Genomic DNA, 26,257 nt, shown 5'->3' with positions numbered 1-26,257 from the left:
ATTGTAAAAAGATGTGTGTGGTTAAAACAAAGCTTTCAATAAAAATATGTTAAAATAATTGCAGTTTCAGTCTCTAATTTACTAAAATAACCTATAACAAAATATGTGAATGAAAATGAAACAATTGTAACCTATAGGTAACACAAGTATTGATAACGATCCTACCTTGACAGTAGTCAGTCTTAACAGAGGCGGTCTATACTAATAAAAAGTCATCCTACAGAGCACAAGGAAAAGTGACCCCAAGGTTATAGAGATGTGGATGATGACCCTAACCTGACAGTGGTCAGTCTCAACAGAGGTGGTCTATAACCGTAAAAAGCAGCTCAAGCCAAAACAAGAAAAAATCATCCACTATTAATAACCTGTCTGTTGACATACCACACATCAATGACAGAATAAATATAAGGAGTAAAAAAGGAACAACCTCACCGATGTAGATGTATTTATGGCATATCGAATCATGTCATATGGATTTCTGTTCCTTATTCTCGGGAAGCAGGTACTGACACCCTACAAAAGACTCTAAACTCTAACGTGGTCCCTTATTTGTGCCCGTAACTCAGTCCACAGCTGTCCCTGACCACCAGGAAGCCTTAGACAGTAATGAGTCTCAACAGAGGGCAGTCTATAACCGTAAAAAGCAGCTCAACACAAAACAAGAAAAAAATCAACCGCTATCAACAACCTGCCTGTTGACATACCAAACATCAATGACAGAATAAATATGAGTAGTAAAAAAGAAACAATCTCACTGATGTAGATGTAGTCATAGCATATCAAATCATGTCATATGGATTCCTGTTATGAATGAGTCACCGGAGGAGGAAAAAACAAAAATGCAAGCTAAGTCCAGAAAACCGGAAAGGTTGGTAGCTAACGGATTGCAGACACCTGATCCTATTCACACAACTAACAGTAGCCGTGGAGTGTTCCTACGGTGATCCTAGACACCTTATCACAGCCGGAGAACTACATAAGCCTAAAGAAAGAAAGGGGAGATCTAAACTGCCCCAGAGCAGACCCCAAAGCAATAGACAGCCCCCAACATGTATTGTCGGTGAAAACAGATGAAAACACAGACAGAAAGACAGGCAGAGCAAACGATGGGGCCCAACTAACTAGATAGGAAAGGACAGAAAAGATGCTAGCTGCAATCCGTAAAAATCCTACCAAAGATGTCCCAACACGTCTGATAAGAAAAACGGCCCTGAAGTCACTAGACTTCAAAATCACTATATCAGCACTCCGATATATTCTGAAGACAGAGCAAAAGAGATCAGGGACAAAATGGAAATTCAGCAAAGCCCCAGCCGGGGCTTGCTGAACACAAAACTAAGCAAATAAGACAAAATCTCATGGAACAATAACAGAGCAAAACTTACCTTTCTGAAGACAGGAACTGAACTGGAGGCCTGAGCTCAGAGCAGAGAAATCACCAGCAACCTTACAAGGACGTCGGCAGCCTTATATCCACTCAGAGATTCCGGATGTCCAATCACAATCCAGCTGTTCAGATGACAGGTTTCTCCCATCCAAATCAGTTTCACAACCTCCTTTCACCAGCAGAGGGAGTTTATCGGACATCAAAGGTGAACGAGAAAATGAGCTCACAACAGATTCCTGTTCCTTATCCTCGCAAGCAGGTACTGACACCCTACAAAAGACCCTATACACTAACATGGCCCTGATTTGTCCCTGTAACTCCTGCCCTGACCAGGGCAGGCCACTGCTGTCCCTGACCAACAGGAAGCCTTAGACTGTCCCTCCGTGATTTCACAACAAGTTTCTCCCAATCGGGTTCATCAGGGAAGCCCAGCATGAATCCATAAGTCCAAAGAAGAGATAGGGCTAAATCCTTAAACTTCCTAGTCTAGAGCATGCATACATCTACACTGCCCATCTACATTGCTTTCTCTCACACATTTCGAACTATCTAAAAGCAGGCCTGGACTGGCCCATGGGAGAACAGGAGAATCCCCTGAAGGGCCCCCCTGCAGGAGTGGGCCAACACCCGCTTATATGAAAAATACTTGGCACAATACACTTGATTCACCATATAAAGACAAAGGCGGCATCTTATTAATTTAACAATGAAGCCAATTTATTGCTATAGAATTTTGTGAATGAGGATAAAGTCATATTTGCATGTAGATGAGAGGGGGGCCCTGGAGCTGATGTTACTGGTGGGCCTTTGGCACCTCAGTCCGACACTGTTTGAAAGTGAAATCTACGCCTAGTTTGAGGAGTGTGATTTGACCTATTTCACCTTTTTAATAATAAAATTTGCCTGTGCTGTGCATACTTGAAGAACAAGTCTGTTTTTCTCATTACTTTCTAATTTGGGTTAACAACAAAAAGGCAAAGAACAAAAATTTTACTGCATATTTGTCGCTATTTGCAACTTGTTTGCAGTTTTCACTAAAAGTTGTCATAACTGACAATAACAATAGTCTGTTCCTGCAGATAACTATGCTCAAGTTTGCGATCAATCACTATACGACAGTTCTACCTTTCCCGTCCTTTTATCTAACGGACTTTATCATTGCAGCTACAGTATTTATAGTTGCTGTCCAAAGTTTACAAATGGTCCTCCCAAGATATTACTACAGAAGTGCGATCTTGCACATGCTCATTTTCTCACAGTTGTGAACAAGTCCAAAGTGTGTGCAATCGCAAGAGAATTTAAATAATACAGAAACGTAAATGACTGGGCATGTGCGTCATCTGCCTGCATCCGGTGTCAAGTGAGTGCAGCTCTCTATAAAACCAAGCAGGCAGCCATGTCATGAGGAGACTTGTATATCTACAAATGAGAACTGCAAAATCTTAGGCACTCAGTATGTCACCATATGGTTAGACAGTCACCTACAGAAGCAATACTACCATTTACGTCATGCTGATTCTCATGGAATTGAGACAATTTCAGCACGACTATACTACAATCTAGTAAGGGGGGCTTTCCGAACCTGACAAATGAAGCTGGAAGAGAAGGATTGGCCAAAATTTTAGTGATCAAAATATTCCTTGGCGAAAGCTGCCGCTTAGAAAGTGTTTCACAGCTGATTCCCCATAAAGAACACATACTGTACATGATCAGCCAAGTTTCGCTAGTGACAAGAGATAGCTGACTGCCAAATGATCATTTGGCTAACAGCTTTCCAATATGTATGGCAAGCTTAACAGTTAAGTTATATACTAATGTAATGTACTAATGCTTATTCAAGTCAGTATATATCTGGCTTGACTGATCTGACCTAATAAAAAAAAATAGAAAAGCACATAAATATCAAGCAGTGTTAAAGGGAACCTGTTACCTATTTTTTCGAGTATCAGCTGCCGGCACCGCCATCAGGGACTTATCTACAGCATTCTGTAATATAAGCCCCCGATGTAACCTGAAAGATAAGAAAAATGAGTTATAATATACTCACCCAGAGGCGGTCCAGGATCGGTTTTGGTCTGATGGGTGTTGCGAACCAGTCCGGCGCCTCCCATCTTCTAACGGTGACGTCCCCTTCTTTGCTTCCCGTCGTGGCTCCTGCACAGGTGCACTGCTCTGCCCTGTTCAGGGCAGAGCAGAGACCTGCAGTGCGCAGGCGCCGGACCTCTCTGACCTTTCCCGGCGCCTGCGCAAGTGCCACGACGGGAAGCAAAGAAGAAGACGTCACCATTAGAAGATGGGAGGTGCCGGACCAGACCGCGACACCCATAGGACCAAAACCGGACCCGGACCGCCCCTGGGTGACTATAATATAACTCATTTTTCTTATCTTTCAGGTTACATCGGGGGCTTATCTACAGCATTACAGAATGCAGTAGATAAGCCCCTGATGGCGGTGCCAGTAGCTGATACTCGAAAAAATAGGTGATAGATTCCCTTTAAGGCATTCATAAATCTTTCAATTTTTTTTTTCTGTTGACTTCCCCTCACAAACTGGTACCTTGCCTATGCAATAGCTCCTGCAAGTAGGTGCCACACGTTGGGTATTACTGCAAAATAATGTTGCAACACTATACTTACATGTCTTGAGAACATGTACATTTTATAACTAAGGCTATGCACACAGCTGCCATACTTAATATGCAGAGCCCTACTAGCCCATGTATCAAGAATGAGTGTCCTGAGCAGAAATACAGGCTCTCACACACATAGACAGGCTATCAATGAAGTTATTTATGGTTATCTGAGGATTGTTCTGTCCCATTGAATGAACTTGGGCATGCAAATCAACATGATCCTCTGTTGGCAGATACTTTGCAATTTCCGACTAATTGAATCTTAGATGTGCTCAATGTGAGACACGACTGGAGACGCTGCAAGCATTGGTAGCACAATTAGACCACTCAGGCTGACCATAGCAGCATAAGCAACATTGTCGAGATGAAAAACGGCTCCTGGGACACTTTGGAGAAATGGCAGTACCACTGGTTCCTCCACCAAATCATTGTAATGCCAAATCTGGAATGAACACTGAAGGGGTCCGGCTATTGTACATTATGCCAGTCTGCATCTATGTGGTACACCAACTTTACTAACAGGTATATATTTTAGGATTCCCTATGTCGAACAGAAATCTATGTCACCTAGCCCATAAAAATCAAAGTTGCAATATTTTTGCACAACCATACATTGTGTAAAAATTACAACTTTTATATGCCAAGCTGCATATTATTTGAGCACGCCGAAGACACTCGGTAAGCACACAAGCATGCTCGGATTACACATTATCCCAGCATGTTCACTCATCATTATTATCTATGCATAATCACATTGATGCAATTACAAATTAAATGCAATCCAACTAAGTAAGATATGGCTTACTAGAGCCATCTACTATGAAAAAGCAATGTGTGCAACGTCAGTAGGCGATTTTTATCAGTTATTTGTTGCATGTGCCTGGAGAGACTCATTATTTTTCCTACAATAAATTTTATGTTGTTTGACAACCCCTCATCACTGTAACTGATTATTAGTCATCCTCATAAGATAAAACATAAGTTAGTGCTTACTTTCTTCTGGTAGGTCGTATTCTTCTGCCTCCCTTTCCATCTGCTGACACCATCCTTCCATCCTTTCTACCTCTGCCTGCAACATCTTAATGAACCATTCTCCATCTCTGTGACACGGGGATGCTCTGCCAGAGTCTGGGAGACTCCGAGTGCCTCTGTCCATCCAGGACTCCTGACGAGACTCTTCTCCAGGATCATACTGCATTTGATAGTCCTCTCGGTATGCCCACTGGCCTTGAGTATGAACTGTCTTATACACTGAGTACTGCTGGCTGGTGTCTGAGGGCTCAGAGGAGTGTCTCTGAAATGAGCGTCCAAACTGGAGGCCTTTGTCTTCTGTGGGAACAGTCAGTCCAGGAAAGCCTTCAAGTTCCAAGTCAGCCTGAACTCCAGCCGTCACACTGTTGGAACGCTTAAATCTTGCCCTCCTGTTTATAGAGGAAAAGAACAATTAAAGAGAAATGAGTTATAGAATGTAAAAGTGCGCAAGAATTTTTTTAAACAATTATCGCTTCATTGCTTCCTAGCAGCGTGAGATACACGCATTACTATTCTCATAGACACATACAAACTGAGGACTAACAGTGCTTTCTGGATGGCAGAACACACAATGTTTTATGGTCTATATTAATAGTACATAGACATTTCAGCTGCAAGCTATTCTTCCCCTGAAGTAATACCTCAATAGTGTTATTGTAAATTGTCATAGGACATGTATGCCTTAGTGATGGTAGTTTCTAAAATAGCAATAACGGTAGCTCCTACCTAAGGTGCTTTGGCCACTATAGACCAAGGTATCCCAGGAGATAAAGATTAGAAGCTCCACTCTAGGTAATTTCCAAGGGATTCTAGCTGTCTGTAAGAACTATCTGCTATAAACCATAACTTTCCAAATCTGAGCCACGCTTGTATGGCATAGTACAGAAAGGTATGTCGTACCTGTTTACCTTGTATACGAAGGTGTAGAGGGACACACTATGCTAAATTAATAAAAAACTGTCCCACTGGTAAAATGTAACACACAAGGGCCTTTACTTTATGTCATGTGTTGTTCTAACAGCTATCTTGTAAGAATTTTTGATGGCAAAAATGACCTGTGTTCTAATCTATCATCTACTATTGCACAATATTGAGCTGGTAGAAGCAACGTGCTAAGTGAGGCAGGTACATGACATTAGGGACGTGTGACATACAGACAATAAAATGCTTATTAAGATATCTAGGATGCCGAATATGAAACAAATTATCAGATGGAAAGTGTAAAAGTATTATTTTAAGAATTTTAAGAAGGATTTCAGCTTTTATCTCTAAAAATTCTTCTTCTCTGAAAATCTTATAACTCTACATGTGTGGGTTAACTTCTAGTGTGTTTTTTACTTGTGGTTAATGTAATTACACATTTTTATAAATGAATAAGTTAATTAATGTCATGGTTTCTGATTCTCTATTTCTATAACAGATTAAAGCAATGGAAATGAAGAACGCAGATATGAGTAGAGCCTAAAATGGTAAGAGCAGAGAATGAATAAAAGAATGATATTTTCCAACCTTCACCAACTAGGACATTTACATTTTATAAACTGGCTACAGTTCTAAGTAGGAGATGGCCTGCAAATGAGATATTTCCCTTCTGCTAACAGGATGTGACAGCAATGCGTGGAAGCAGTCACCAAGAAATACCAACATTAGTACAGATTTTTGCTTGAGAAGTTGAACATTCCTGGACTGATTCATCAAAACTGACGTTTTGTACACAAGAAAATGGGTGCTGCACAAAATAAATTTGACATTTCCAATAGTTTTATTCCAATTCTCAAGACACGGTTTGATAATCAGACCCTATTTTGCCAAATAATCGTTACTCCGAAACACAGTGTCTGCAAATTGAGATTCTGGTTTTGGCTTTTATCCGAAGTCATGTGACAAGGCTCGTTGGAAAGTTGATATTGCCTTTTCGGATTGATACTTCCTATAGGTAGTACTAGAGTTCTTGTCCTCTTAAACTCTGAAGAGACAATTTGCATTGTGTTCCATATTAAATGGAATTAGTTTCTTCTGGTGCTGAAGAAGTTAATGACCCTTTCTATGCTGGTCAGAAACATGCAGCTCCATTTTAGCTGCTTCTGATCTGGTCTTTATCTCTTCCTACATAAACTGGTCAGACCTTCTTGTCCCTGCAGGTGAAAGATTTGTCTTTCTGTGCTTTGTGCAAAAGCTAAGTGATTGAAGTAGAGATGTTGTAGAAGTGTTCGGTGGTTTGCTGTAGTACGTGTGTGTTTATTTCCGGGTCCCTATTTCCGTTTAGTTTATTCCTCCCTGTCCCTATCCTCCTCCCTATTGTTAATGAGTGCTTTTGTAGGATAGAGGTTTTCTGCTTTCCCTGTTTTGTCTTTCTGTACTGTTTACATTATATTTCTATCCCATGCCTCATGAAGTGGGGAGGAGACCGATCAGGATTTAACAGGAGCAAAGTAAGGTCGAAGAATTGGGCCTTTCTACCTTCAAGAGTACCACTGTGATAGGGATAGTTAGGGTCCCCCCTTGCTTACCAAAGACCATCACAGCGTGACAAAAAGCTGTGACCCTTAACCACTTTCGTGAGAAGGCAATATTTTTTTTTGTTTTTATCCTCTCTGTCTTCCAGAGAGGATGTCTTTTCTATTTTTCATCAATTTTGATGTATAAGTACTTGTTTTTTGCAGGATGCGTTGTAGTTTTGAATGATACCATTCAAAATCCCAAACAATGTAGAGCAAAGTGGGAAAAAAAATAAACATGTGGCATAAGTGCAAAACATATGCAATTCTGTAATTGCTTTTTGGATGTTGTTCAATATATGATAAAAATGACTCAACACGATTTATCATTTTTTTTACAATTTAATAAATTAATCTTCATTTAAAGTTTAAAGGGGTTGTCCAGCTCTGGGGACATTTTTTACTCAAGTGGGAGTATTTAGAGATAAAAGAAATAGCAATTGGGCTTCTATAATAATTTTGCACCACTTGACTTCTATAGGCTACTTGCCTGCACATTCAACATTGATGTGGTCTGACCATAATTCAGTAAAGAGGATTTTAACAAGAAAGATAGAAAAGATATAAACCCTCTGTCAGAAAGCCATAGTGGGCTGAATGATGGAGTCTCAGTTAAGTCATTCTGCAGCCAGCAATGTCCAGCAACATATAGGCTATAGAAGACAAACGATGCAAACATTATAATAAATCCCAATTGCAAAAATGAATTTTAGCCTCATTTAAATGCATTTATGTAAAAAAATCAAACACCTTTAATTGAATATTATGAAGTCTGTGTGAATAAATAACTACTAATTTATTTATTGCTTCTCTATTAAATCATTCTAGTATAGTTGGTGGTAGCTCTTATATTGTCTAATTAATGTTATTTTATATACCCTCCTCAACCTTGAAAATGCAACAGTAAGAAAGAAAAGTTGTGGATCGATAGACATGTTAGATAAATCTCCAGCTATCATGTCCAAAACAAAATCAGTATTCATCTTTGAAGAGAACAGATCTACATTCCAGCCTAAGTTGCTCTATTAAAGCCTCCAGTCTCCTTCTGGAGAGCATATGGACAACGCCATAAAGAGGCCTTCTCTATGGAACGTCACAACGGTCCTATTTCTGGAATTATGATGAGGAGTATAGTAAAATGTAAGACAGCCAGACCCTCTAGTCTTCATTAAAGATACACTAACAGCATGGTGTTACATTGATTTGTTGGCGGAACTAGTTGAACAGATATTTCTACAAAGTGTCCCAGGAGCCATATTTCAATGCAACAATGCCAGGCCGCATGTTGTTTGTGCTACTGTGAGTAACCTACATATATCTGAATGTGCTACTATGGCCTTCTGCTTCTCTGGACTTGTCTCCCATCGAGCACATCTGGGACTTTATTGATCAGCAATTGGAAAGGCAGCTGCCAGCAGTAGATCTTGATGATTTGCTTGCTCAAGACATGTTCAGTGTGGCAGAATATTCTTCAGAAGTGTAAGTGCGTATATGTTTGCATGTACCGCTTATACTTGATACTGAATAAACTGAGATGTTTTTAAACTGTTGTTTCTATGTTTTTCATAATTTGCAAATCATTAACATGTCTATTGATCCTGTGATTTCCATAATTCCACGACTTTTCGTTCTAGGACTTGCAATTTCATTGTTGAGGAGTGTACAAACTACTTTGAGTCACATATGCTTCATGCGGTGTAGTGTAATTTGTCAATTAGCATATCCAGTCAATAAACATAATTAATATATAAAGAAAATAAAACATGCATAATAATAATAATACATTATGCATTTATTAGCAAAATGTATAAAGAATTAACAGCAGCATTTTAATTGGAAGTGCCGAGTAGAAATTTTGTAGTCTTCAAATACCAGCTGCAATATATGCACCATACTCATTTATTTTGTAGCATATACTAGCAACAAAAGTTGAATTGTCGAGTGGGGACACTCCTAAATTACATAGATTTGTAAGTACAGTATATAAATCATTATATATTATTTCTGAAAAATAATCTGCTGTTGCAGGAAATCTCACATTCACATGTGGCTTCTTTGTAAACCCATCTGCTAACACAGAACATGCTGACAAATATGTAAAATGCTAGAATTTTCCAGAAACTAAAGAGATCTTATCCAAAATTTTCTGTTATATGATGACATTTATCTTTCCAGTTTCATTGTACATAAAGCATCACATACCTAACGTCACTGATGCTGCGCTAACTCACAGCCTGACCTGCGCTGAATTATTGATCGTGGGAAAATGCCAGTTAATTCTCCCATGCTGCAGAGTTCAGCGCGGGTGTCTCTGAAGCAAGCGTTGGCATCATCTCATTCATTCAGCAGTAGTTTACAGCTGAAACGGTCGCATTTAGCACCGCTCCTGGTTGTAAACTGTATATGTCCCAGATTACAGCATGGGACTGAATGCCGGACAGGTATGGTATATTGTTGAATTTGTTATTTTTAATTTTTCACAGGAGATCGAGAGCGTCCCATGGATTAGCATAAGAATAAAGATGGCAAACTGTGTTTATTGTTTTATTTCATGAAAATACTTTGTTCTGTCTGTGTGTTTTTTTAACCCTTTCGCAACTCTAGGATTAGTAATGGATAGGTGTCTTATTGACACCTCTCCATTACTAAGCCGGACTTGATGTCACCTTACAATACAATGGTGGTATCAACCCCCAACTATTCCCCCATATGCCACCGCTACAGGGCAGTGCTCACAGCCCATCATCGTGCGGCCCTCCAAAGAAATGCCACCCCACACCATTACTGACCCACTGCCAAACCGCTCATGCTGAAGGATGTTGCAGGCAGCAGATCGCTGTCCGTGGCATCTCCAGACTTTGTCACATCTGTCACATGTGCTCAGTGGGAACCTGCTTTCATCTGTGAAGAGCACAGGGCGCCAGTGTCGAATATGCCAATCCTGGTATTCTGTGGCTAATGCCAAGCGTCCTGCATGGTGTTGTGCTGTGAGCACAACCCCCTTCTGTGGACGTCGGGCCCTCAGACCATCCTCATGGAGTCGGTTTCTAACCGCTTTTGCAGACACATGCACATTTGTGGCCTGCTGGAGGTCATTTTGCAGCGCTCTGGCAGTGCTCCTCCTGTTCCTCCTTGCACAAAGGCTGAGGTAGCAGTCCTGCTGCTGGGTTGTTGCCCTCCTACGGACCCCTCCACGTCTCCTGGTGTACTGGCCTGTCTCCTGGTAGTGCCTCCAGCCTCTGGACACTACACTGACAGACACATCAAACCTTCTTGCCACAGCTCACATTGATGTGCTATCCTGGATGAGCTGCACTAGCTGAGCCACTTGTGTAGGTTGTAGAGTCCGTCTCATGCTACCACGAGTGTGAAAGCATAACCGACATTCAAAAGTGACCAAAACATCAGCCAGAAAGCATTGGTACTGAGATGTGGTCTGTGGTCCCCACCTGCAGAACTACTCCTTTATTGAGGGTGTCTTGATAATTGCCAATAATTTCCATCTGTTGTCTATTCCATTTGCAGAACAGCATGTGAAATTGATTGTCAATCAGTGTTGCTTCCTAAGTGGACAGTTTGATTTCACAGAAGTTTGATTTACTTGGAGTGATATTCTGTTGTTTAAGTCTTCCCTTTATTTTTTTGAGCAGTGTATATGCACACCTACTTTATGTGTATATATGTATTCTATCTATTCTATCCTAACCTATTAGATTCCATACTGTACGCGGCAGATAATTTGCCAGCTTCTAATCTATCTATCTAATATATATATATATATATATATATAAGAAAATTTTAAAACTATGTGTACAGTTGTGTATTACAATGCAATTTCAACATGAGCTTTTACATAGAGAGAACTGCTGTATGTAAAAGCTCATGTTAAAATTGCATTGCATACGCATTGCGTACGCATGTCATACGAATGTCCTGTGTAAAAATTGCATGGAAATCGCATTACACTCGCATGGCACCCGTCCGATTTTTCGGTCTGGAAATCGGACTATTTTTTTTCTCACATATGGGTATGAGCCCTTAGGCCACATGAACACATTCAGTATTTGGTGAGTTTTTTACCTCAGTATTTGTAAACCAAAACCAGGAGTGAGTGAAAAATGCAGAAGTGGTGCAAATATTTCTATTATGCTTTTCCTCTGACTGTTCCACTCCTGGTTTTGGCTTACAAATACTGTGGTAAAAAACTCACCAAATATTCAATGTGTGCACATGGCCTTATACAGATTTTCTGATGCCTGAAGAGCTTTCTGAACATTTTCAGAGAGCCTGCTAGAAGGGCATCTACAGGCTACTGGAAGGTGAGGAAGATGCAACCTGGATAAAATGATATCAAAATTCTGTACAAAAATAAAATAATCAGGACATTTTTAACAAGATTGCTAAAAAATATAAATGTGACTTACAGATAAGTAAGAAGATGAATCAAGCACAATTTTCCTATATTTTCAATTTTTTTTTGTTAGAATAAGTATATTGAATGATGGTATCGGTAACTAAGGTTAGTGGGCACATGTGACTTTAGCCTTCCTACTTAAATTGAGCAAAAATATTTGCCGGACCATGGTCCAACAGCCAGATCGCTAGTACGTTGTATCTCAACCAGAGTCCTGTAAACCTTCTCCTACCTGCCAGCATACGCAGCATCTCTGCTCTTTCGATAACTAGAGGAAGAAGACCTGTGAAGACTCAGAGGTCAAGGTTAGATTTCAGAAAGGCAGATTTTAAGGGATTCAGAAAGAGAATTGGAGGGATCAAATGGCTGGATATCCTTAAGGACAAAAATCTCCAGGAAGGATGGGAAATCTTGAAAAATGAAATTCTCAAAGCACAATTGTTAACAATTCCGAAAAGAGGGAAGAATAGGAAGAATTTAAGGAAACCAGGATGGATGAACACAGAACTTAAGCACATGCTGAAAAGGAAGAAAAAAATGTTTGTAAAATGGAAAGAGGGAGGCATATCTAAAGAAGAATATAATGCTGTCTACAGAACTTGCAGGGCACAAATCAGATTATTAAAGCTGACAATGAATTGAGGCTTGCAAGAGACGTCAAAAGCAATAATAAAGGATTTTGGGGATATGTCAAAAGTAAAAGAAAAGTCAAAGATGCTATAGGATTTTTACAGGATGAAAATGATGAAATGGTAAGACAGGATGTTGAGAAGGCCGAACTTTTAAATTCCTATTTTGCATCTGTTTTCTCTCAGAAATGAAATGTAGCATCAACTGTTCTTCACTGTCCTATTAAGGGAATAGAAGAATCCAGGATATCTATAAACAGAAAGATAGTGAGGAAACACTTAACTAACCTAAATGAATTCAAGTCTCCAGGTCCAGATGAATTGCACCCCAGAGTACTGAAGGAGATAGAAGAAATTTTTGAACCCCTCTCCATAATCTGAAAATTCTTGGAGAACAGGAGAAGTTCCAGAAGACTGGAGAAGAGCAAATGTTGGTCCTATCTTCAAAATGGGGAAGAAGGTGGACCCAGGCAACTATAGGCCGGTGAGTCTGACGTCTATACCAGGAAAGATCTTTGAACAAATTATTAAACAACATGTATGTAAGTACCTCGATAAGAATTAAGTGATTAAACAGAGTCAGCATGGGTTTGTAACTAATAAGTCATGTCAGACTAACTTAATTTCCTTCTATGACAGAATCACTGATTGGGTGGATCAGGGTAATGCTGTAGACATAGTATATCTTGACTTCAGCAAAGCATTTGACAAAGTATCTCACACAATCCTTATTGAAAAAATGGACAAGGCAACTGTTAGGTGGATTCACAACTGGCTTAGTGATCGGACCCAAAGAGTGGTCGTAAATGGCTGCACATCCAGTTGGAAGAATGTCTCAAGTGGGGTACCACAGGGCTCTGTCCTGGGCCCTGTATTGTTCAACATCTTTATCAATGATTTAGATGAAGGAATTGAGGGTAAACTGATTAAATTTGCTGATTACACAAAGCTTGGAGGGATAACTAATACTAGAGAAGAGAGAGAGAGGATTCAAAAAGATATAAATAAACTGGAGCAGTGGGCAGCAACTAACAGAATGGTTTTTAACAGGGAAAAATGCAAAGTACTATATCTGGACAATAAAAATGAAAAAGGCATATAAAGAATGGGAGGAAGAGGGCTAAGCAACAGCACATGTGAAAAAGACTTGGGTATACTAATAGATCACAGACTGAATATGAGTCAACAGTGTGATGCAGCAGCAAAAAAGGCAAATGCAATTCTAGGATGAATTAACAGAAGAATACAGTCTAGATCACTTGAAGTCATTATTGCCCTCTACTCCTCTTTGGTCAGACCTCATATGGAATACTGTGTCCAGTTTTGGGCGCCACATTTTAAAAAAGACATCAACAAACAGGAGCAAGTTCAGAAAAGAGCGACCAGAATGGTGACCGGTCTGCAAACCCTGCCTTATGAGGAAAGGTTGCAGGATTTGGGAATGTTTAGCTTGCAGAAGAGAAGACTGAGAGGAGACTTAATAGCTGTCTACAAATATCTCAAGGGCTATCACATTGTAGAAGGATCAACTTTATTCTCATTTGCACAAGGAAAGACTAGAAGCAATGGGATGAAACTGAATAGGAGAAGACACAGATTAGATATTAGAAAAAACTTTTTGACAGTTAGAGTAATCAATGAGTGGAACAGGCTGCCACGAGAGGTGGTGAGTTCTCCTTCAATAGAAGTCTTCAAACAGAGGCTGGACAGACATCTGTCTGGTATGATTTAGCGAGTCCTGCTTTGAGCAGGGGGTTGGACCAGATGGCCCAGGAGGTCCCTTCCAACTCTACGATTCTATGATTCTAATTAGTAGCCTGATGCGCCATCATTATGGCAGAGAGTGGTGTATGCATGACGTCATGCCAGGTAAACTAATCAGAGGAAGTGCTGTGAATGCCAGCAGCTAGGACGATCTTCACAACCATGGTCCTAGGAATCTTTTTTCTCAACTCTACTTGCTACATCACTAAGCTTGACTCTTTCTTTATGTATATACATATCTATCTATCTATCTATCTATCTATCTATCTATCTATCTATCTATCTATCTATCTATCTATCTATCTATCTATCTACAGTATCTATCTATCTACCTATCTATCTATCTATCTATCTATCTATCTATCTATCTATCTATCTATGCGGTATATTGCTCAAAGAAATAAAGGGAACACAAACAGCCTGTTGCAAATGGAATAGTGTTCCCTTTATTTTTTTGAGCAGTATATATACATCGTATATATATATATATATATATATATATACTGTTCAAAAAAAATAAAGGGAACACTTAAACAACATGATATAGCTCAAAGTCAGTCACACTTTTTTTAAATCAACCTGTCCAGTTATGAAGCGACACCGATTGTGAATCAATTATTCCTGCTGTTGTGCAAATGGAACAGACAACAGGTAGAAATGATCTGCAATTAGGAAGACACCCCCTATAAAGGAGTGGTTTTGCAGGTGTGAACCACAGACCATTTCTCTTTTCTCATCCTTTTTGACTGTTGCTTTGGTCACTTTTGCATTTTGTCATTGCGCTCATCCTTAGAGGTACTGTACAGTAGCATGAGGCAGTGTCTACAACCCACAGAAGTTGCTCAGGTAGTGTAGCTTATCCAGGATGACACATTAATGCAAGCTGTGGAAAGAAGGGTAGCTGTGTCTGTCAGTGTAGTGTCCAGAGGATGGAGGAGCTACCAGGAGACAGGCCAGTAAACCAGGAGACGCGGATGGGGCCAAAGGAGGGCAACAACCCAGCAGCAGGACCGCTACCTCAGCCTTTGTGCAAGGAGGAACAGGAGGAGCACTGCCAGAGTCCTGCAAAATGACCTCCAGCAGGCCACAAATGTGCATGTGTCCACAAAAACGGTTAGAAACCGACTCCATGAGGATGGCCTGAGTGCCCGAGGTCCACAGATAGGGGTTGTGCTCACAGTCCAACACCGTGCAGGACGCTTGGCATTTGCCAGAGAACACCAAGATTGTCAAATTCACCACTGGCGCCCTGTGCTCTTCACAGATGAAAGCAGGTTCCCACTGAGCACATGTGACAGACGTGACAGAGTCTGGAGACTCCATGGAGATCGATCTGCTGCCTACAACATCCTTCAGCATGACTGATTTGGCAGTGGGCAGTAATGGTGTGGGGTGGCATTTCTTTGGAGGGCCGCACAGCCCTCCATGTGCTTGCCAGATGAAGCCTGACTGCCATTAGGTACCGAGATGTGATCCTCAGACCCCTTGTGAGACCATATGCTGGTGTGGTTGGCCCTGGGTTCCTCCTAATGCAGGACAATGCCAGACCTCATGTGTCTGGAGTGTCAGCAGTTCCTGCAAGATGAAGGCATTGAAGCTATGGACTGGCCCGCCCGTTCCCCAGACCTGAATCCGATTGAGCACATCTGGGACAGCATGTCTCGCTCCATCCACCAAAGTCACGTTGCACCACAGACTGTCCAGGAGTTGACGGATGCTTTAGTCCAGGTCTGGGAGGAGATCCCTCAGGAGAACATCCGCAATATCATCAGGAGCATGCCCAGATGTTGTAGGGAGGTTATACAGGGACGTGGAGGCCACACACAATACTAAGCCTCATTTTGACTTATTTCCACTTTAATTTTGTCTTGTATTGATTTTCATTTTGACTTGTTTCCACTTTCATTTTGGGGGTCTCTCCAAATCCAGGCCTCCATTTGTACAGAACAAAGTATTCAATGAGAATATTTCATTCATTTAGATCTAGGATGTGTTATTTGAGTGTTCCCTTTATTTTTTGAGCAGTGTTTATACAGTATATATATATATATATACATACACTACCATTCAAAAGTTTGTGGTTGCCCAGACAATTTTGTGTTTTCCATGAAAACTCATACTTTTATTAATCTAATGAGTTGCCAAATGAATTTAAAATCTAGTCCAGACATTGTCAAGGTTCAAAAAAGAGATTTTTATTTGAAATAATAATTTTCTTTTTCAAACTTTGCTTTCGTCAAAGAATGCTCCTTTTGCAGCAATCACAGCATTGCAGACCTTTGGCATTTTAGCATTTAATTTGCTGAGGTAATCTGGAGAAATTTCACCCCATGTTTCCACAAGCCCCTCCCACAAGTTCGTTTGGCTTGATGGGCACTTTTTGCGTACCATACGGTCAAGCTGCTCCCACAACAGCTCAATGGGGTTGAGATCTGGTGATTGCGCTGGCCTCTCCATTACAGATAGAATACCAGCTGCCTGCTTCTTCCCTAAATAGTTCTCGCATAATTTGGAGGTGTGCCTTTGGTCATTGTCCTGTTGTAGGATGAAATTGGCTTCAATCAAGCACTGTCCACATGGTACGGCATGGCTTGCAAAATGGAGTGATAGCCTCCTTATTCAAAATCCCTTTTACCTTGTACAAATCTCCCACTTTACCAGCACCAAAGCAACCCCAGGCCATCACATTACCTCCACCATGCTTGACAGATGGCATCAGGCACTCTTCCAGCATCTTTTCAGTTGTTCTGCATCTCACAAATGTTCTGTGAGATTCAAACACCTCAAACTTGGATTCGTCTGTCCATAACACTTTTTTCCAATCTTCCTCTGCCCAATGTCTGTGTTCTTTTGCCCATATTAATCTTTTCCTTTTATTAGCCAGTCTCAGATATGGCTTTTTCTTTGCCACTCTGCCCTGAAGGCCAGCATCCCGGATTCGCCTCTTCACTGTAGACGTTGACACTGGCGTTTTCCGTGTACTATTTAATGAAGCTGCCAGTTGAGGACCTGTGAAGCGTTGATTTCACAAACTACAGACTCTAATGTACTTGTCTTGTTGCTCAGTTGTGCAACAGGGCCTCCCACTTCTCTTTCAACTCTGGTTAGAGCCTGTTTGTGCTCTCCTCTGAAGGGAGTAGCACACACCGTTGTAGGAAATCTTCAGTTTCTTGGCAATTTCTCACATGGAATAGCCTTCATTTCTAAGCACAAGAATAGACTGGAGTTTCACATGAAAGTTCTTTTTTTCTGGCCATTTTGAGAGTGAAACAGAACCAACAAATGTAATGCTCCAGATTCTCAACTAGCTAAAAGGAATGTCTGGTTTATAGGTTCTCTAATCAGTCAAACTGTTTTCAGCTGTGCTAACATTCTTGCACAAGGGTTTTCAAGGGTATTCTAACCATCCATTCGCTTTATTACACAGTTAGCAAACACAAAGTCCCATAAGAACACTGGAGCGATGGTTGTTGAAAATGAGCCTCTATACACCTATGAAGATATTGCATTACAAACCAGACGTTTCCAACTAGAATAGTCATTTACCACATTAACAATATATAGAGTGTATTTCTGAATCATAAAAAACTGTGCTTTCTTTCAAAAATAAGGAAATTTCTAAGTGACCCTAAACTTTTGAACGGTAGTGTGTGTGTATATATATATATATATATATATATATATATATACTGTATATACTCGTGTATAAACCGAGTATTTCAGCCCCTTTTTTTAAGTCCCTCTCAGCTTATACACGAGTCATACACTTGAAAGCCAGTGAGGGAGGGGGAGCAGGAGACTTGATACTCAACCCTCCTGGTGTCTGCATATCCCCGGCTCTGCTACATCTTAGTCCCGATGCCTGTATCTTCCTTCCTGTCTTCCTCCTGTGCCACTCATTAAAGTCATGAATATGGACATTTCTCCACTCTCATAGGGGTGGAGCCGCATATTAATGACTTTAATGAGCAGTACCATGTGACCGCACAGGAGGAAGACAGGAAGGGAAATACAGTTGCCGGGACTGAGATGTAGCATAGCCAGGGATATGCAGATGCCAGAAGGGTGAGTAGCACTGGGGGAGGGTGATATATATATAGATATATATATAAACAGGAAGCAGTCCAGGCCTCAGCCAGCGATTACGTGCCCATAATTGTATGACTTGTGGGCACAGACGGAAGGAGGGGGAGACCGAGCCAGGAATAAGTGATCGGAAGTCTTTGGCCTGCCTGGATCTCAATCTACTACATGGCAGGCAGGAGGAAATACTAAGAGGAGAGGTGAAAGTCTATCAGTGCAGCACAGACATATTGCCTGTCCTTTCCTTTACTCAGCTCCACAACGTACCTGTTCGGCTGCATCTGTCACCTTGGGCTGGCAGGCCTGGCACTACCCATCACGAGGTTTCCCTTACCCCTTTTAGTCCTTTAAAGGGTCGCTCCACTACATTGATTCTCAAGATAGATCTCCACGGATCAAATATTGATGATCTAACGCTGCCACCAATCATCTGCCAGATTCTGCAGATTCTCTACTATTCATTCTAATAGGGTGAGCTCCGTGGCACATAGCAGATGCCACTACAAAAGTTGACATCAGGAGGGTGAGTAGCACTGGGGGAGGGTGAGCCAGCCATGCCATAAGGATGCCATAAGGAGAGGTGAGTATGTCATTTTTTTTTTTAAATCGCAGCAGCATTATTATATGGGGCATATATGGAGCATGTTATGGGCCACCAATAACCTTTGTGCAGCATTATTATATGGGGCATATATTAATATGGAGCATGTTATGGGCCACCAATAACCTTTGTGCAGCATTATATGGGGCATATATTAATATGGAGCATATTGCATTTCCCACCCTCGGCTTATACTCGAATCAATAAGTTTTCCCAGTTTTTTGTGGCAAAATTAGGGGGGTCGGCTTATACTCGGGTCTGCTTAAACCCGAGTATATACGGAATATATATATACATACATATACGGTGTGTATATATATATATATACACATACATATACACACAGTATATGCACACACATACATGACTTGATGAATTGCATTGGGATCAAATTTTGGATAAATCCATCTCTGACCAAATTTATCATCTATTGAGTTTCAGGAGAATATCACTTGAATATGCTTTCATTGTAATTCTGCATACCTCGGGTTAAAATAAAACATTTATAAGGCAGGGCTGATACTTTTCTTCCCACCATTCGTCGTCATAGTAACACATGAGGTGTGCTATGAAGACAGTCAAATAGACATTGTTAGGAAAGTGCCCCATGGAGACAGACAGATAGAAAAGACGCAACGGGCAGTCTTCTTCTGCATACCTCTTTGTCAGTCATAGTCCCTTTATGGAGCTTTCTCCTCACATCCATTGCTGCCCTGTTTAATATTTTACAGCAATGTGCACTTGCATCTCCTGCATGTAACAGCGGTGCATTTTACCTCTACTCTCTCACCATTATTTTGCTCTTCATCTCGGTGTATTGAATGGCTCTTTATTACAGCCCTGTTTGCCGCTACCGCTGTAAGCATACTATTATATTGCTCAGTTTGTCCTTGTACAGATTAGCTCTGTGTGTGATTATACCTTGCTGTATATCATTATTATATGAGTCTATTATCATTCGTATTTTATGTCTCTACGGATCTACATATTTTGTCATTAGCCTAACTTCTGTGATAATTTGTCAGCTGTGTATTACTATATTAATCTTGTTTTCATAATGGATCGCTAACAGGCTCCCTTAACCTAAAACAAATACCTTGAAAATAGACATATTTCTGCACTATTAATAACATAAGCAGAGATTTTCTTTTTTACCAGCTGAGCCTGTAAATGTCTGCTGGGTAGCTAGATTTAATATAATACTCAGCATATTGCAGGTCTACTGCCTATAATAATGATTGGTGCTAAATTTACGCAAGCAACCCACAGGGCTGAGAGAGCGAAGCCCTATAATGAACATTGACCTGTCTGATGTAAGACTGCTGCCGTATATGGTTTATGCTGTATAATAAACCACATGAACTGTTTATGTGAAAAACCCGTGCCATATCTTGTTAATCTGCTGCCGAGTTTCCCCCAACACGAACAATAGGAGCTACCTTACAATTGGTGGAGAATGCGGGCATTTTTGTAGCCTTGTTGCTAGGGGCAACGGACGAGGTCTACAAAATCAGTTGCTAGGGGCAACGGTCCAAGAAGCACATGTTGCAGTGCTGGCGACTCTGAGCCAAAAGGAGCGGACGGTCTTGAAAACCGTGTGATACTGACCGGGGTCAGTGAAAGAGACTGTGTATTGATAATTTGTGGGATACCTCTGAGGAGAAGAGGCATCCGGGAACCTGTGTGGCCGTTACTAAGAGGTAACAGACAGGAGTCTGTGGTATGCTGACCGGGGTCAGTGAAAGACTGTATGAGAAGTAGCTATAGGGTGCCTCTGTGGAGAAGAGGTACCCGGGAACCTGTGTGGCTGACACCAACAGGTAACGGACAGAAATCCGTGTTGTACTGACCGGGGTCAGTGAGAGACTGTGTGTGTTTTTTTTTCTTTTCTATAAAGCTGAAGGTGTTTGCTGTGACTCGGCGGGGTCACGAAGGTTTTTTTCCTCCAGTCAACTTGCGGTGCCTCGGTGGGGTCACGAAGGTGACAAGCGTCTGGCTGTAACTCTGTGGGGTTACGAAGGTTGCTGTGGATCGGCGGGTCCACGAAGATGGCACAGCGGAAGTGTGCATGGACTTGTGGCAGCAGGAGCTGCAGTGACACCAGCAGCTGCTTGTGAGCGGCAGCCGGAGGTGCCGGTGATTTACAGCAGGAGCTGTGGCAGTACCAGCAGGAGCTGGTGGGGGTGTCGTAAGAGGTTATCTGAGTGCTCAACCTCTTAAAGGGCCAGTACAAGCCCGAAAGACATAAACTGTACTGTGTGAACTCGGTCCTGACAGTGCAGTGGGGGAGTCCACGAAGTGTACCCCAGAGAGGGGTGGTGTCCCTAAACGGGGGGTGTCCCAAAAAAGGGGGTTGTAACCCAAAACAGTGATGGGTGCCCAAAAGGGGGTGGAGTCCCAAAAGGAGGCGGTATCCCAAAAGGGAGTAGTTGCCCAAAAAGGGGTGGAGTCCCAAAAGGGGGCAGTATCCCAAAAGGGAGTAGTTGCCCAAAAGCGGGTGGAGTCCTAGGGAATGGGGCAGAGCATCCCAAAGTTAAAGGGGTGGCGCAGACAGACGGTGGCCAGGGGCAAGTATACTATGCGTGTCCAGTCTGCTACATAAACTACCCACCAGAGACGATGCTACGGGGGTGTGCCCTACAGATAAATAATGAAGATGTGGTTGGTCTGGTCGACCCTGGGAGCCCGGTGACTCTAGTGATGGTTGCACCTAAGCGATTTGAAATACCCGGTAGAAAGGTTGGGGTCATCTGCAACCACGGGGGTACTAAGGATTATCCAGTGGCCAGGGAAATCTTTGAGACAGGCCAGGATATTGCAGGACAGGATGTCGCTATAGTCCCGAATTTGTCTTGTCCAGTGGTTATAGGCTGCGACTCTAATCTGTTCTCCAACTTGTGGGAGAGGGGAGTTCCTTTACAGCAGAAGGGTGGAAGCATCACTACTGTAGGAATGACCAGAAGAATGAGTGGGTCTGACAAACTCAGGGACTTTTTGCAAAAAAAAGGGGGAGACAAAAAAGCGCAATAGGGTCTTATCCACGTTACAAAAGACAGTATATCATGAAATATGCTCACCTGGTTAGGATGAGATAAGAGCATGTAGGTAGCGGCTGCTGCAGATCCACAGGTCTTCAGCGACCAAAGAAATCATGAATCCAAAGGGAGTTTGTAGCTATATTCCACGCTGCCGCTTTAGACAAATTCCAGGAGAATGCTGTATGATTGCAGTGGTTTTATTCTACGCGTTTCAGGGGTCTCATGCCCCCTTCATCAGGAAATACCACAAATACATACAGGTATCACAGACATAAATAGGTTTGAAAGGATGCTGGATTTCAAAAAAATGAGTGCCAACAAGTCAGATGGTGCAGTGTCAAAGTTCAATGACACCACATGATTAACAGTTAACCTAAGATATATTACAAAAGAATACGTATTTTAAAAGATTTTTTGGTTAAATTTTCGTTTACAAAACAGATAATAAAGTCAAATTTACGATTTAAACAAAAAAAAAAAAAAGGGAAGGGGGGAGTTTATTCCTGTTTAGAGGTGGATACCTTACAAGTGGACTATCGTATGGAAACAGCAAACCGCTTTTTTTCATTGAAAGCATTGCAATCTTTATACAAAAAGGGGAAAAAAGTAAAAACATAATTTTAATTCTTTACCAATAAAAAATATATAATTTTAGTTAAATTCTAATAAATTAAATATAAAGTTATTTTTTAGTATAGAGGAAATGGGTTTAAAAAATAATAAAGGATGCTAAAAGCAGCAACACACGAGAAGCTGCACAGCAGTCAGCGCTGCTCAGAATGAGAACGCAGACAGCATGGATTCATTACTTCACTGATACAAAGATCATGGGCAAATTTTAGATTTAACATGAAGCACATAAAAAAGGGGGTTAATATCAGATGCAGCAACACACAGGACGCTGTGCAGGAGCCCACTACTGCTCAAAGTAAAAACGCAGGATAAAGCAGCAGAGTGAATGGGTGGCTTCATTAATAGATAAGATCGCAGGCAGCTTTTGTGTTCAACACGTGACACATAAGTCTTTTCACTGTGAAGGAGTGGCAGTAACATTCTTGCACTGTTCACTAATCTCTATGGCTAGGCAATTCTTGCACCTGCATTGCCATCTTAATTATATGGGTCCACTGCATTTGTCTGGAGGCCTGGACGGGTAAACCTTTTTGCTCTTTTGCTGTTTTCTATGACCGGGCAGAGCCTCAAGAAAAGTTGAAGGAATCTGAATTCTTGGCAATCAAGGCCCAGCCTGCAGAGAAGGAAACGCAGGCGTTCCAAGACTTCGCCAAAAAGTTGGCTTGAGAGAAGCACAAGGTGGCAGATTTACTGGCCATATTAAAGATAAGGACAGAGCTTGTAAAACAAGAAACAGCCCTGAGACAGGCGGCTGAGCATAGAGTGGAGGAGCTGGAGAAGAAAGTCTCTGAGCTCAGAGATCACCTGTCAACATGGCAAAATGTGAGTAAGGCCTTAAAAGAAGACTTGTAAGTACTCAGAGACTCAATAAGAGGTCTTCAGCAAGAGGAGAAATTGGTGGTTGAAGACATACAGCGGCCGTGCCCAAGTGATAACCAGGAGGAGCTATTAATGCCCATCTTGGCAAGGGGTCTTGAAGAGAGTAAAACTCATGAAGAAAGTGAGGCTTTGCTCTTCGAGTACGTGGTGGAGGTGCCCGAAGATATGCGAGAAGCGTGTGCCGGTACGGGTGTGCATGAGGCCTTTAAAAAGGCAGTAAAAGCCTATAGTGTGAACTGGGCCCCAGAGACGAACCAGTTGGTGATACTGGCAGAAACGGAAGTCACAAAGAAGAGGGTGGCTGTCCTGATGGATGTGCATCTGCAATGTCTCCGTGCAAAACAGATGATTACCCTGAGTAATGGAAAGCCGCTCGACATCTGGAGCATGCGAGGGAAGCCAAAAACCGGCTGGGCTTGGTGGAAGACGTAATTCCGGTACCCAGACATCTGGTGGGGAGAGTCATTGGAAGACTTGGAAAGGTGATGCAGGAGATGGTGAATAGATCCGGTGTGAAGAGAGTGATTATCCCACCTGCTGGTGACATCCAAGTAGCTGTTGAAGATGACATGGTTCCAGTCATTGTTGTTGGCTCCGTGGAAAGCCTGAAAATCATCCGAATGCTACTGGAATATCGGATAGCATACCTGAAGGAGATAGAGCAGTTAAGACTGGACTGACAGCAGATTAAAAAACAGATGCAGAACATCAGGTGGTGGCCGCCTCCAACCCAAGGTATAACGACCTGAAGGGATCCTTCAAAGAATGAAATGGCAGGTAGCCGAAGACTGTCAGCAAGACAAGAGCGTAGAGAATCTGCAAGTGGCAGTTCTACTGTCAGTACGAGTGTCATGATCCAGGACAGGGTTTCACTTTGGCCCGTCATGGTCAGACTGGAGGTTAATTGTTCTGCCTCTCTCTGGCAGAGGGCGGCTATTTAATGCTCTCTGGATCTAGGTCCAGTGTCAGTTATACTCCTGCCCTCGGCTGAGTTAGTTGACCTCTTGTATACGTGTGCCTTGTGCCTGATTACTTGTTGCTTGTTTGGTTGTGATCCGGTTCTGTCCCTGTTACGAGTTCTGCCTGCTCCTCTTGTACCGCACCGCTCTCTCGTGTATGACTCTCTGCTTGTGACTCGACTGCTCTCTGCCCATCCCTTTGGTACCGCACCACCCTCTTGGGTATGACCTTTGGCTTTGTCTGACCTCCCGTCTGTTTATCCCGCCTGTACCTTGTTGCCCGTACTGTGTATAACCTCTGTTTTGCCCGACTCTGAGTTTTCTACCTTCTCTGAAAGCAGGACGCTAAGCCCCACCCCCTTGCAGTCACATGGCCGTAGGTCCCGTGTCGGCTTGCTAAACTTCAGCGTTCAGGTCCTGTGCATCTGTATTTTCCAGCTGTTCTTGTCCCCAGGGGTCTCTACAGTACTGGTGAGTCCCTGCTTAGCGGAGGCTGCACACCGGCGCTGTCAGAACCCTGATAACGAGACTGAGAGACCTTAGCTCCTGTGAGGAACTAAATGGGTCAGACTCAGGCCAGACAGTTGACTCGATTGTAAGTGGGACTTCTGACCGTACCAACCGGGAGAGCTGGCCAGTGAGAGAAAGGTTGGCTGACGGAGCATACGGCAGAAATAGGGAGGCTAACAAGGGTCTGATGACACAGTTGGACTGTGACTTAAGGGCCAAAGCTCAAGGCCTAAATAAGGACCGCTGGGGGCGGGGGAGGCCTAACAGTTTAACTCTGAAACGGGAAAGGACAAAGTCCGATAATGTGTTGGTCACAAAAAGCGATACAGTGACAGTTATGGACTACGTCTCAGGAGCTGACGCTCAAAGATGACTGAGGGGGCCCTCTCGACTGGTAGGGCAAGGTGGCAAGGGTGCCCGGTCTTGAGGCCCCTGGTGTTGTGAATTCGCTTTCTGGCCTACCTCTGGTTACTGCTGAAGGTGGAGCTGGTCAGGTTGACGGAGGGGTTGCGAGTTCTCTTTCTGGACTCCCTCTGGTGGTTACTGGAGGTAATGGAGCTGATCTGATTAACAGAGGCTTGCCACCTGATAATGAGGATGACGATTGGAGATCTGGGGTTTCAGACTGGATTTAAGACAGCCGACTCCCTCTATCCCTGCTGGAGATTTTTTCCTGCCTCCTGAGGTCTTAGTTTCCAGCTCAGTCCCTGCATGCTCAGCTAAGTGTTCTTTTGCTATTCTGTTCTCATTTGATCTGGTTTTGTCTATTTCAATTTTGTGTGGGTCAGCCAGCTCCGGCTGGGGCTGTGCTGAATCACCATCCATATATTACTGCTTGTGCCAGTTTGTTTTTGTCCCTTTTTAAACTGGCCTCTTTTTGCTCTGCTTTCAGAATATACCAGAGTGCTGATATAGGGGGCGAAGCCGTGTGACTTCAGTATTTTTGCATCAGACTTGTTGGACCTTTTTGCAAGGTTTTTTGCGTGATTGCAGACAGTGTCTTTCCTTTCCTGTCCTGTCTAGTCAGTGTGCGCCCCATCGTTTGCTCAGTCTATTTTACTACCTGCGTTTGTGTTTTCATCTTGTCTCACCGACAATATATGGGTCTGCTCTGGGGCAGTTTAGATTTCCCCTTTTTTGCCTTAGGCTTAGTTAGCTCTCCGGCTGTGCCGAGGCATCTAGGATCATCATAGGCAC

At 42.3% G+C, this 26,257-nt stretch overlaps 1 protein-coding gene across 6 annotated transcripts in view; it reads right to left on the bottom strand.

Annotated features, from left to right (window-relative positions):
• The window catches only part of DLGAP3 (DLG associated protein 3), a 943,374-nt gene that overhangs the window by 90,132 nt on the left and 826,985 nt on the right, over positions 1-26,257 (bottom strand). For all 6 annotated transcript variants that reach the window (XM_073563179.1, XM_073563204.1, XM_073563162.1 and 3 more), the window contains one exon: positions 5,014-5,441. In XM_073563179.1, coding sequence (XP_073419280.1) covers positions 5,014-5,441 — 428 coding nt within the window. The remainder of the gene's footprint in view (positions 1-5,013; positions 5,442-26,257) is intronic.

This window comes from Dendrobates tinctorius, unplaced genomic scaffold (genome assembly GCF_039654945.1).
Source record: "Dendrobates tinctorius isolate UK_male_01 unplaced genomic scaffold, ASM3965494v1 ptg000015l, whole genome shotgun sequence".
In the NCBI taxonomy this organism is placed as follows: Eukaryota; Metazoa; Chordata; class Amphibia; order Anura; family Dendrobatidae; genus Dendrobates; species Dendrobates tinctorius.
This window is presented reverse-complemented; position numbering and strand designations above follow the sequence as displayed.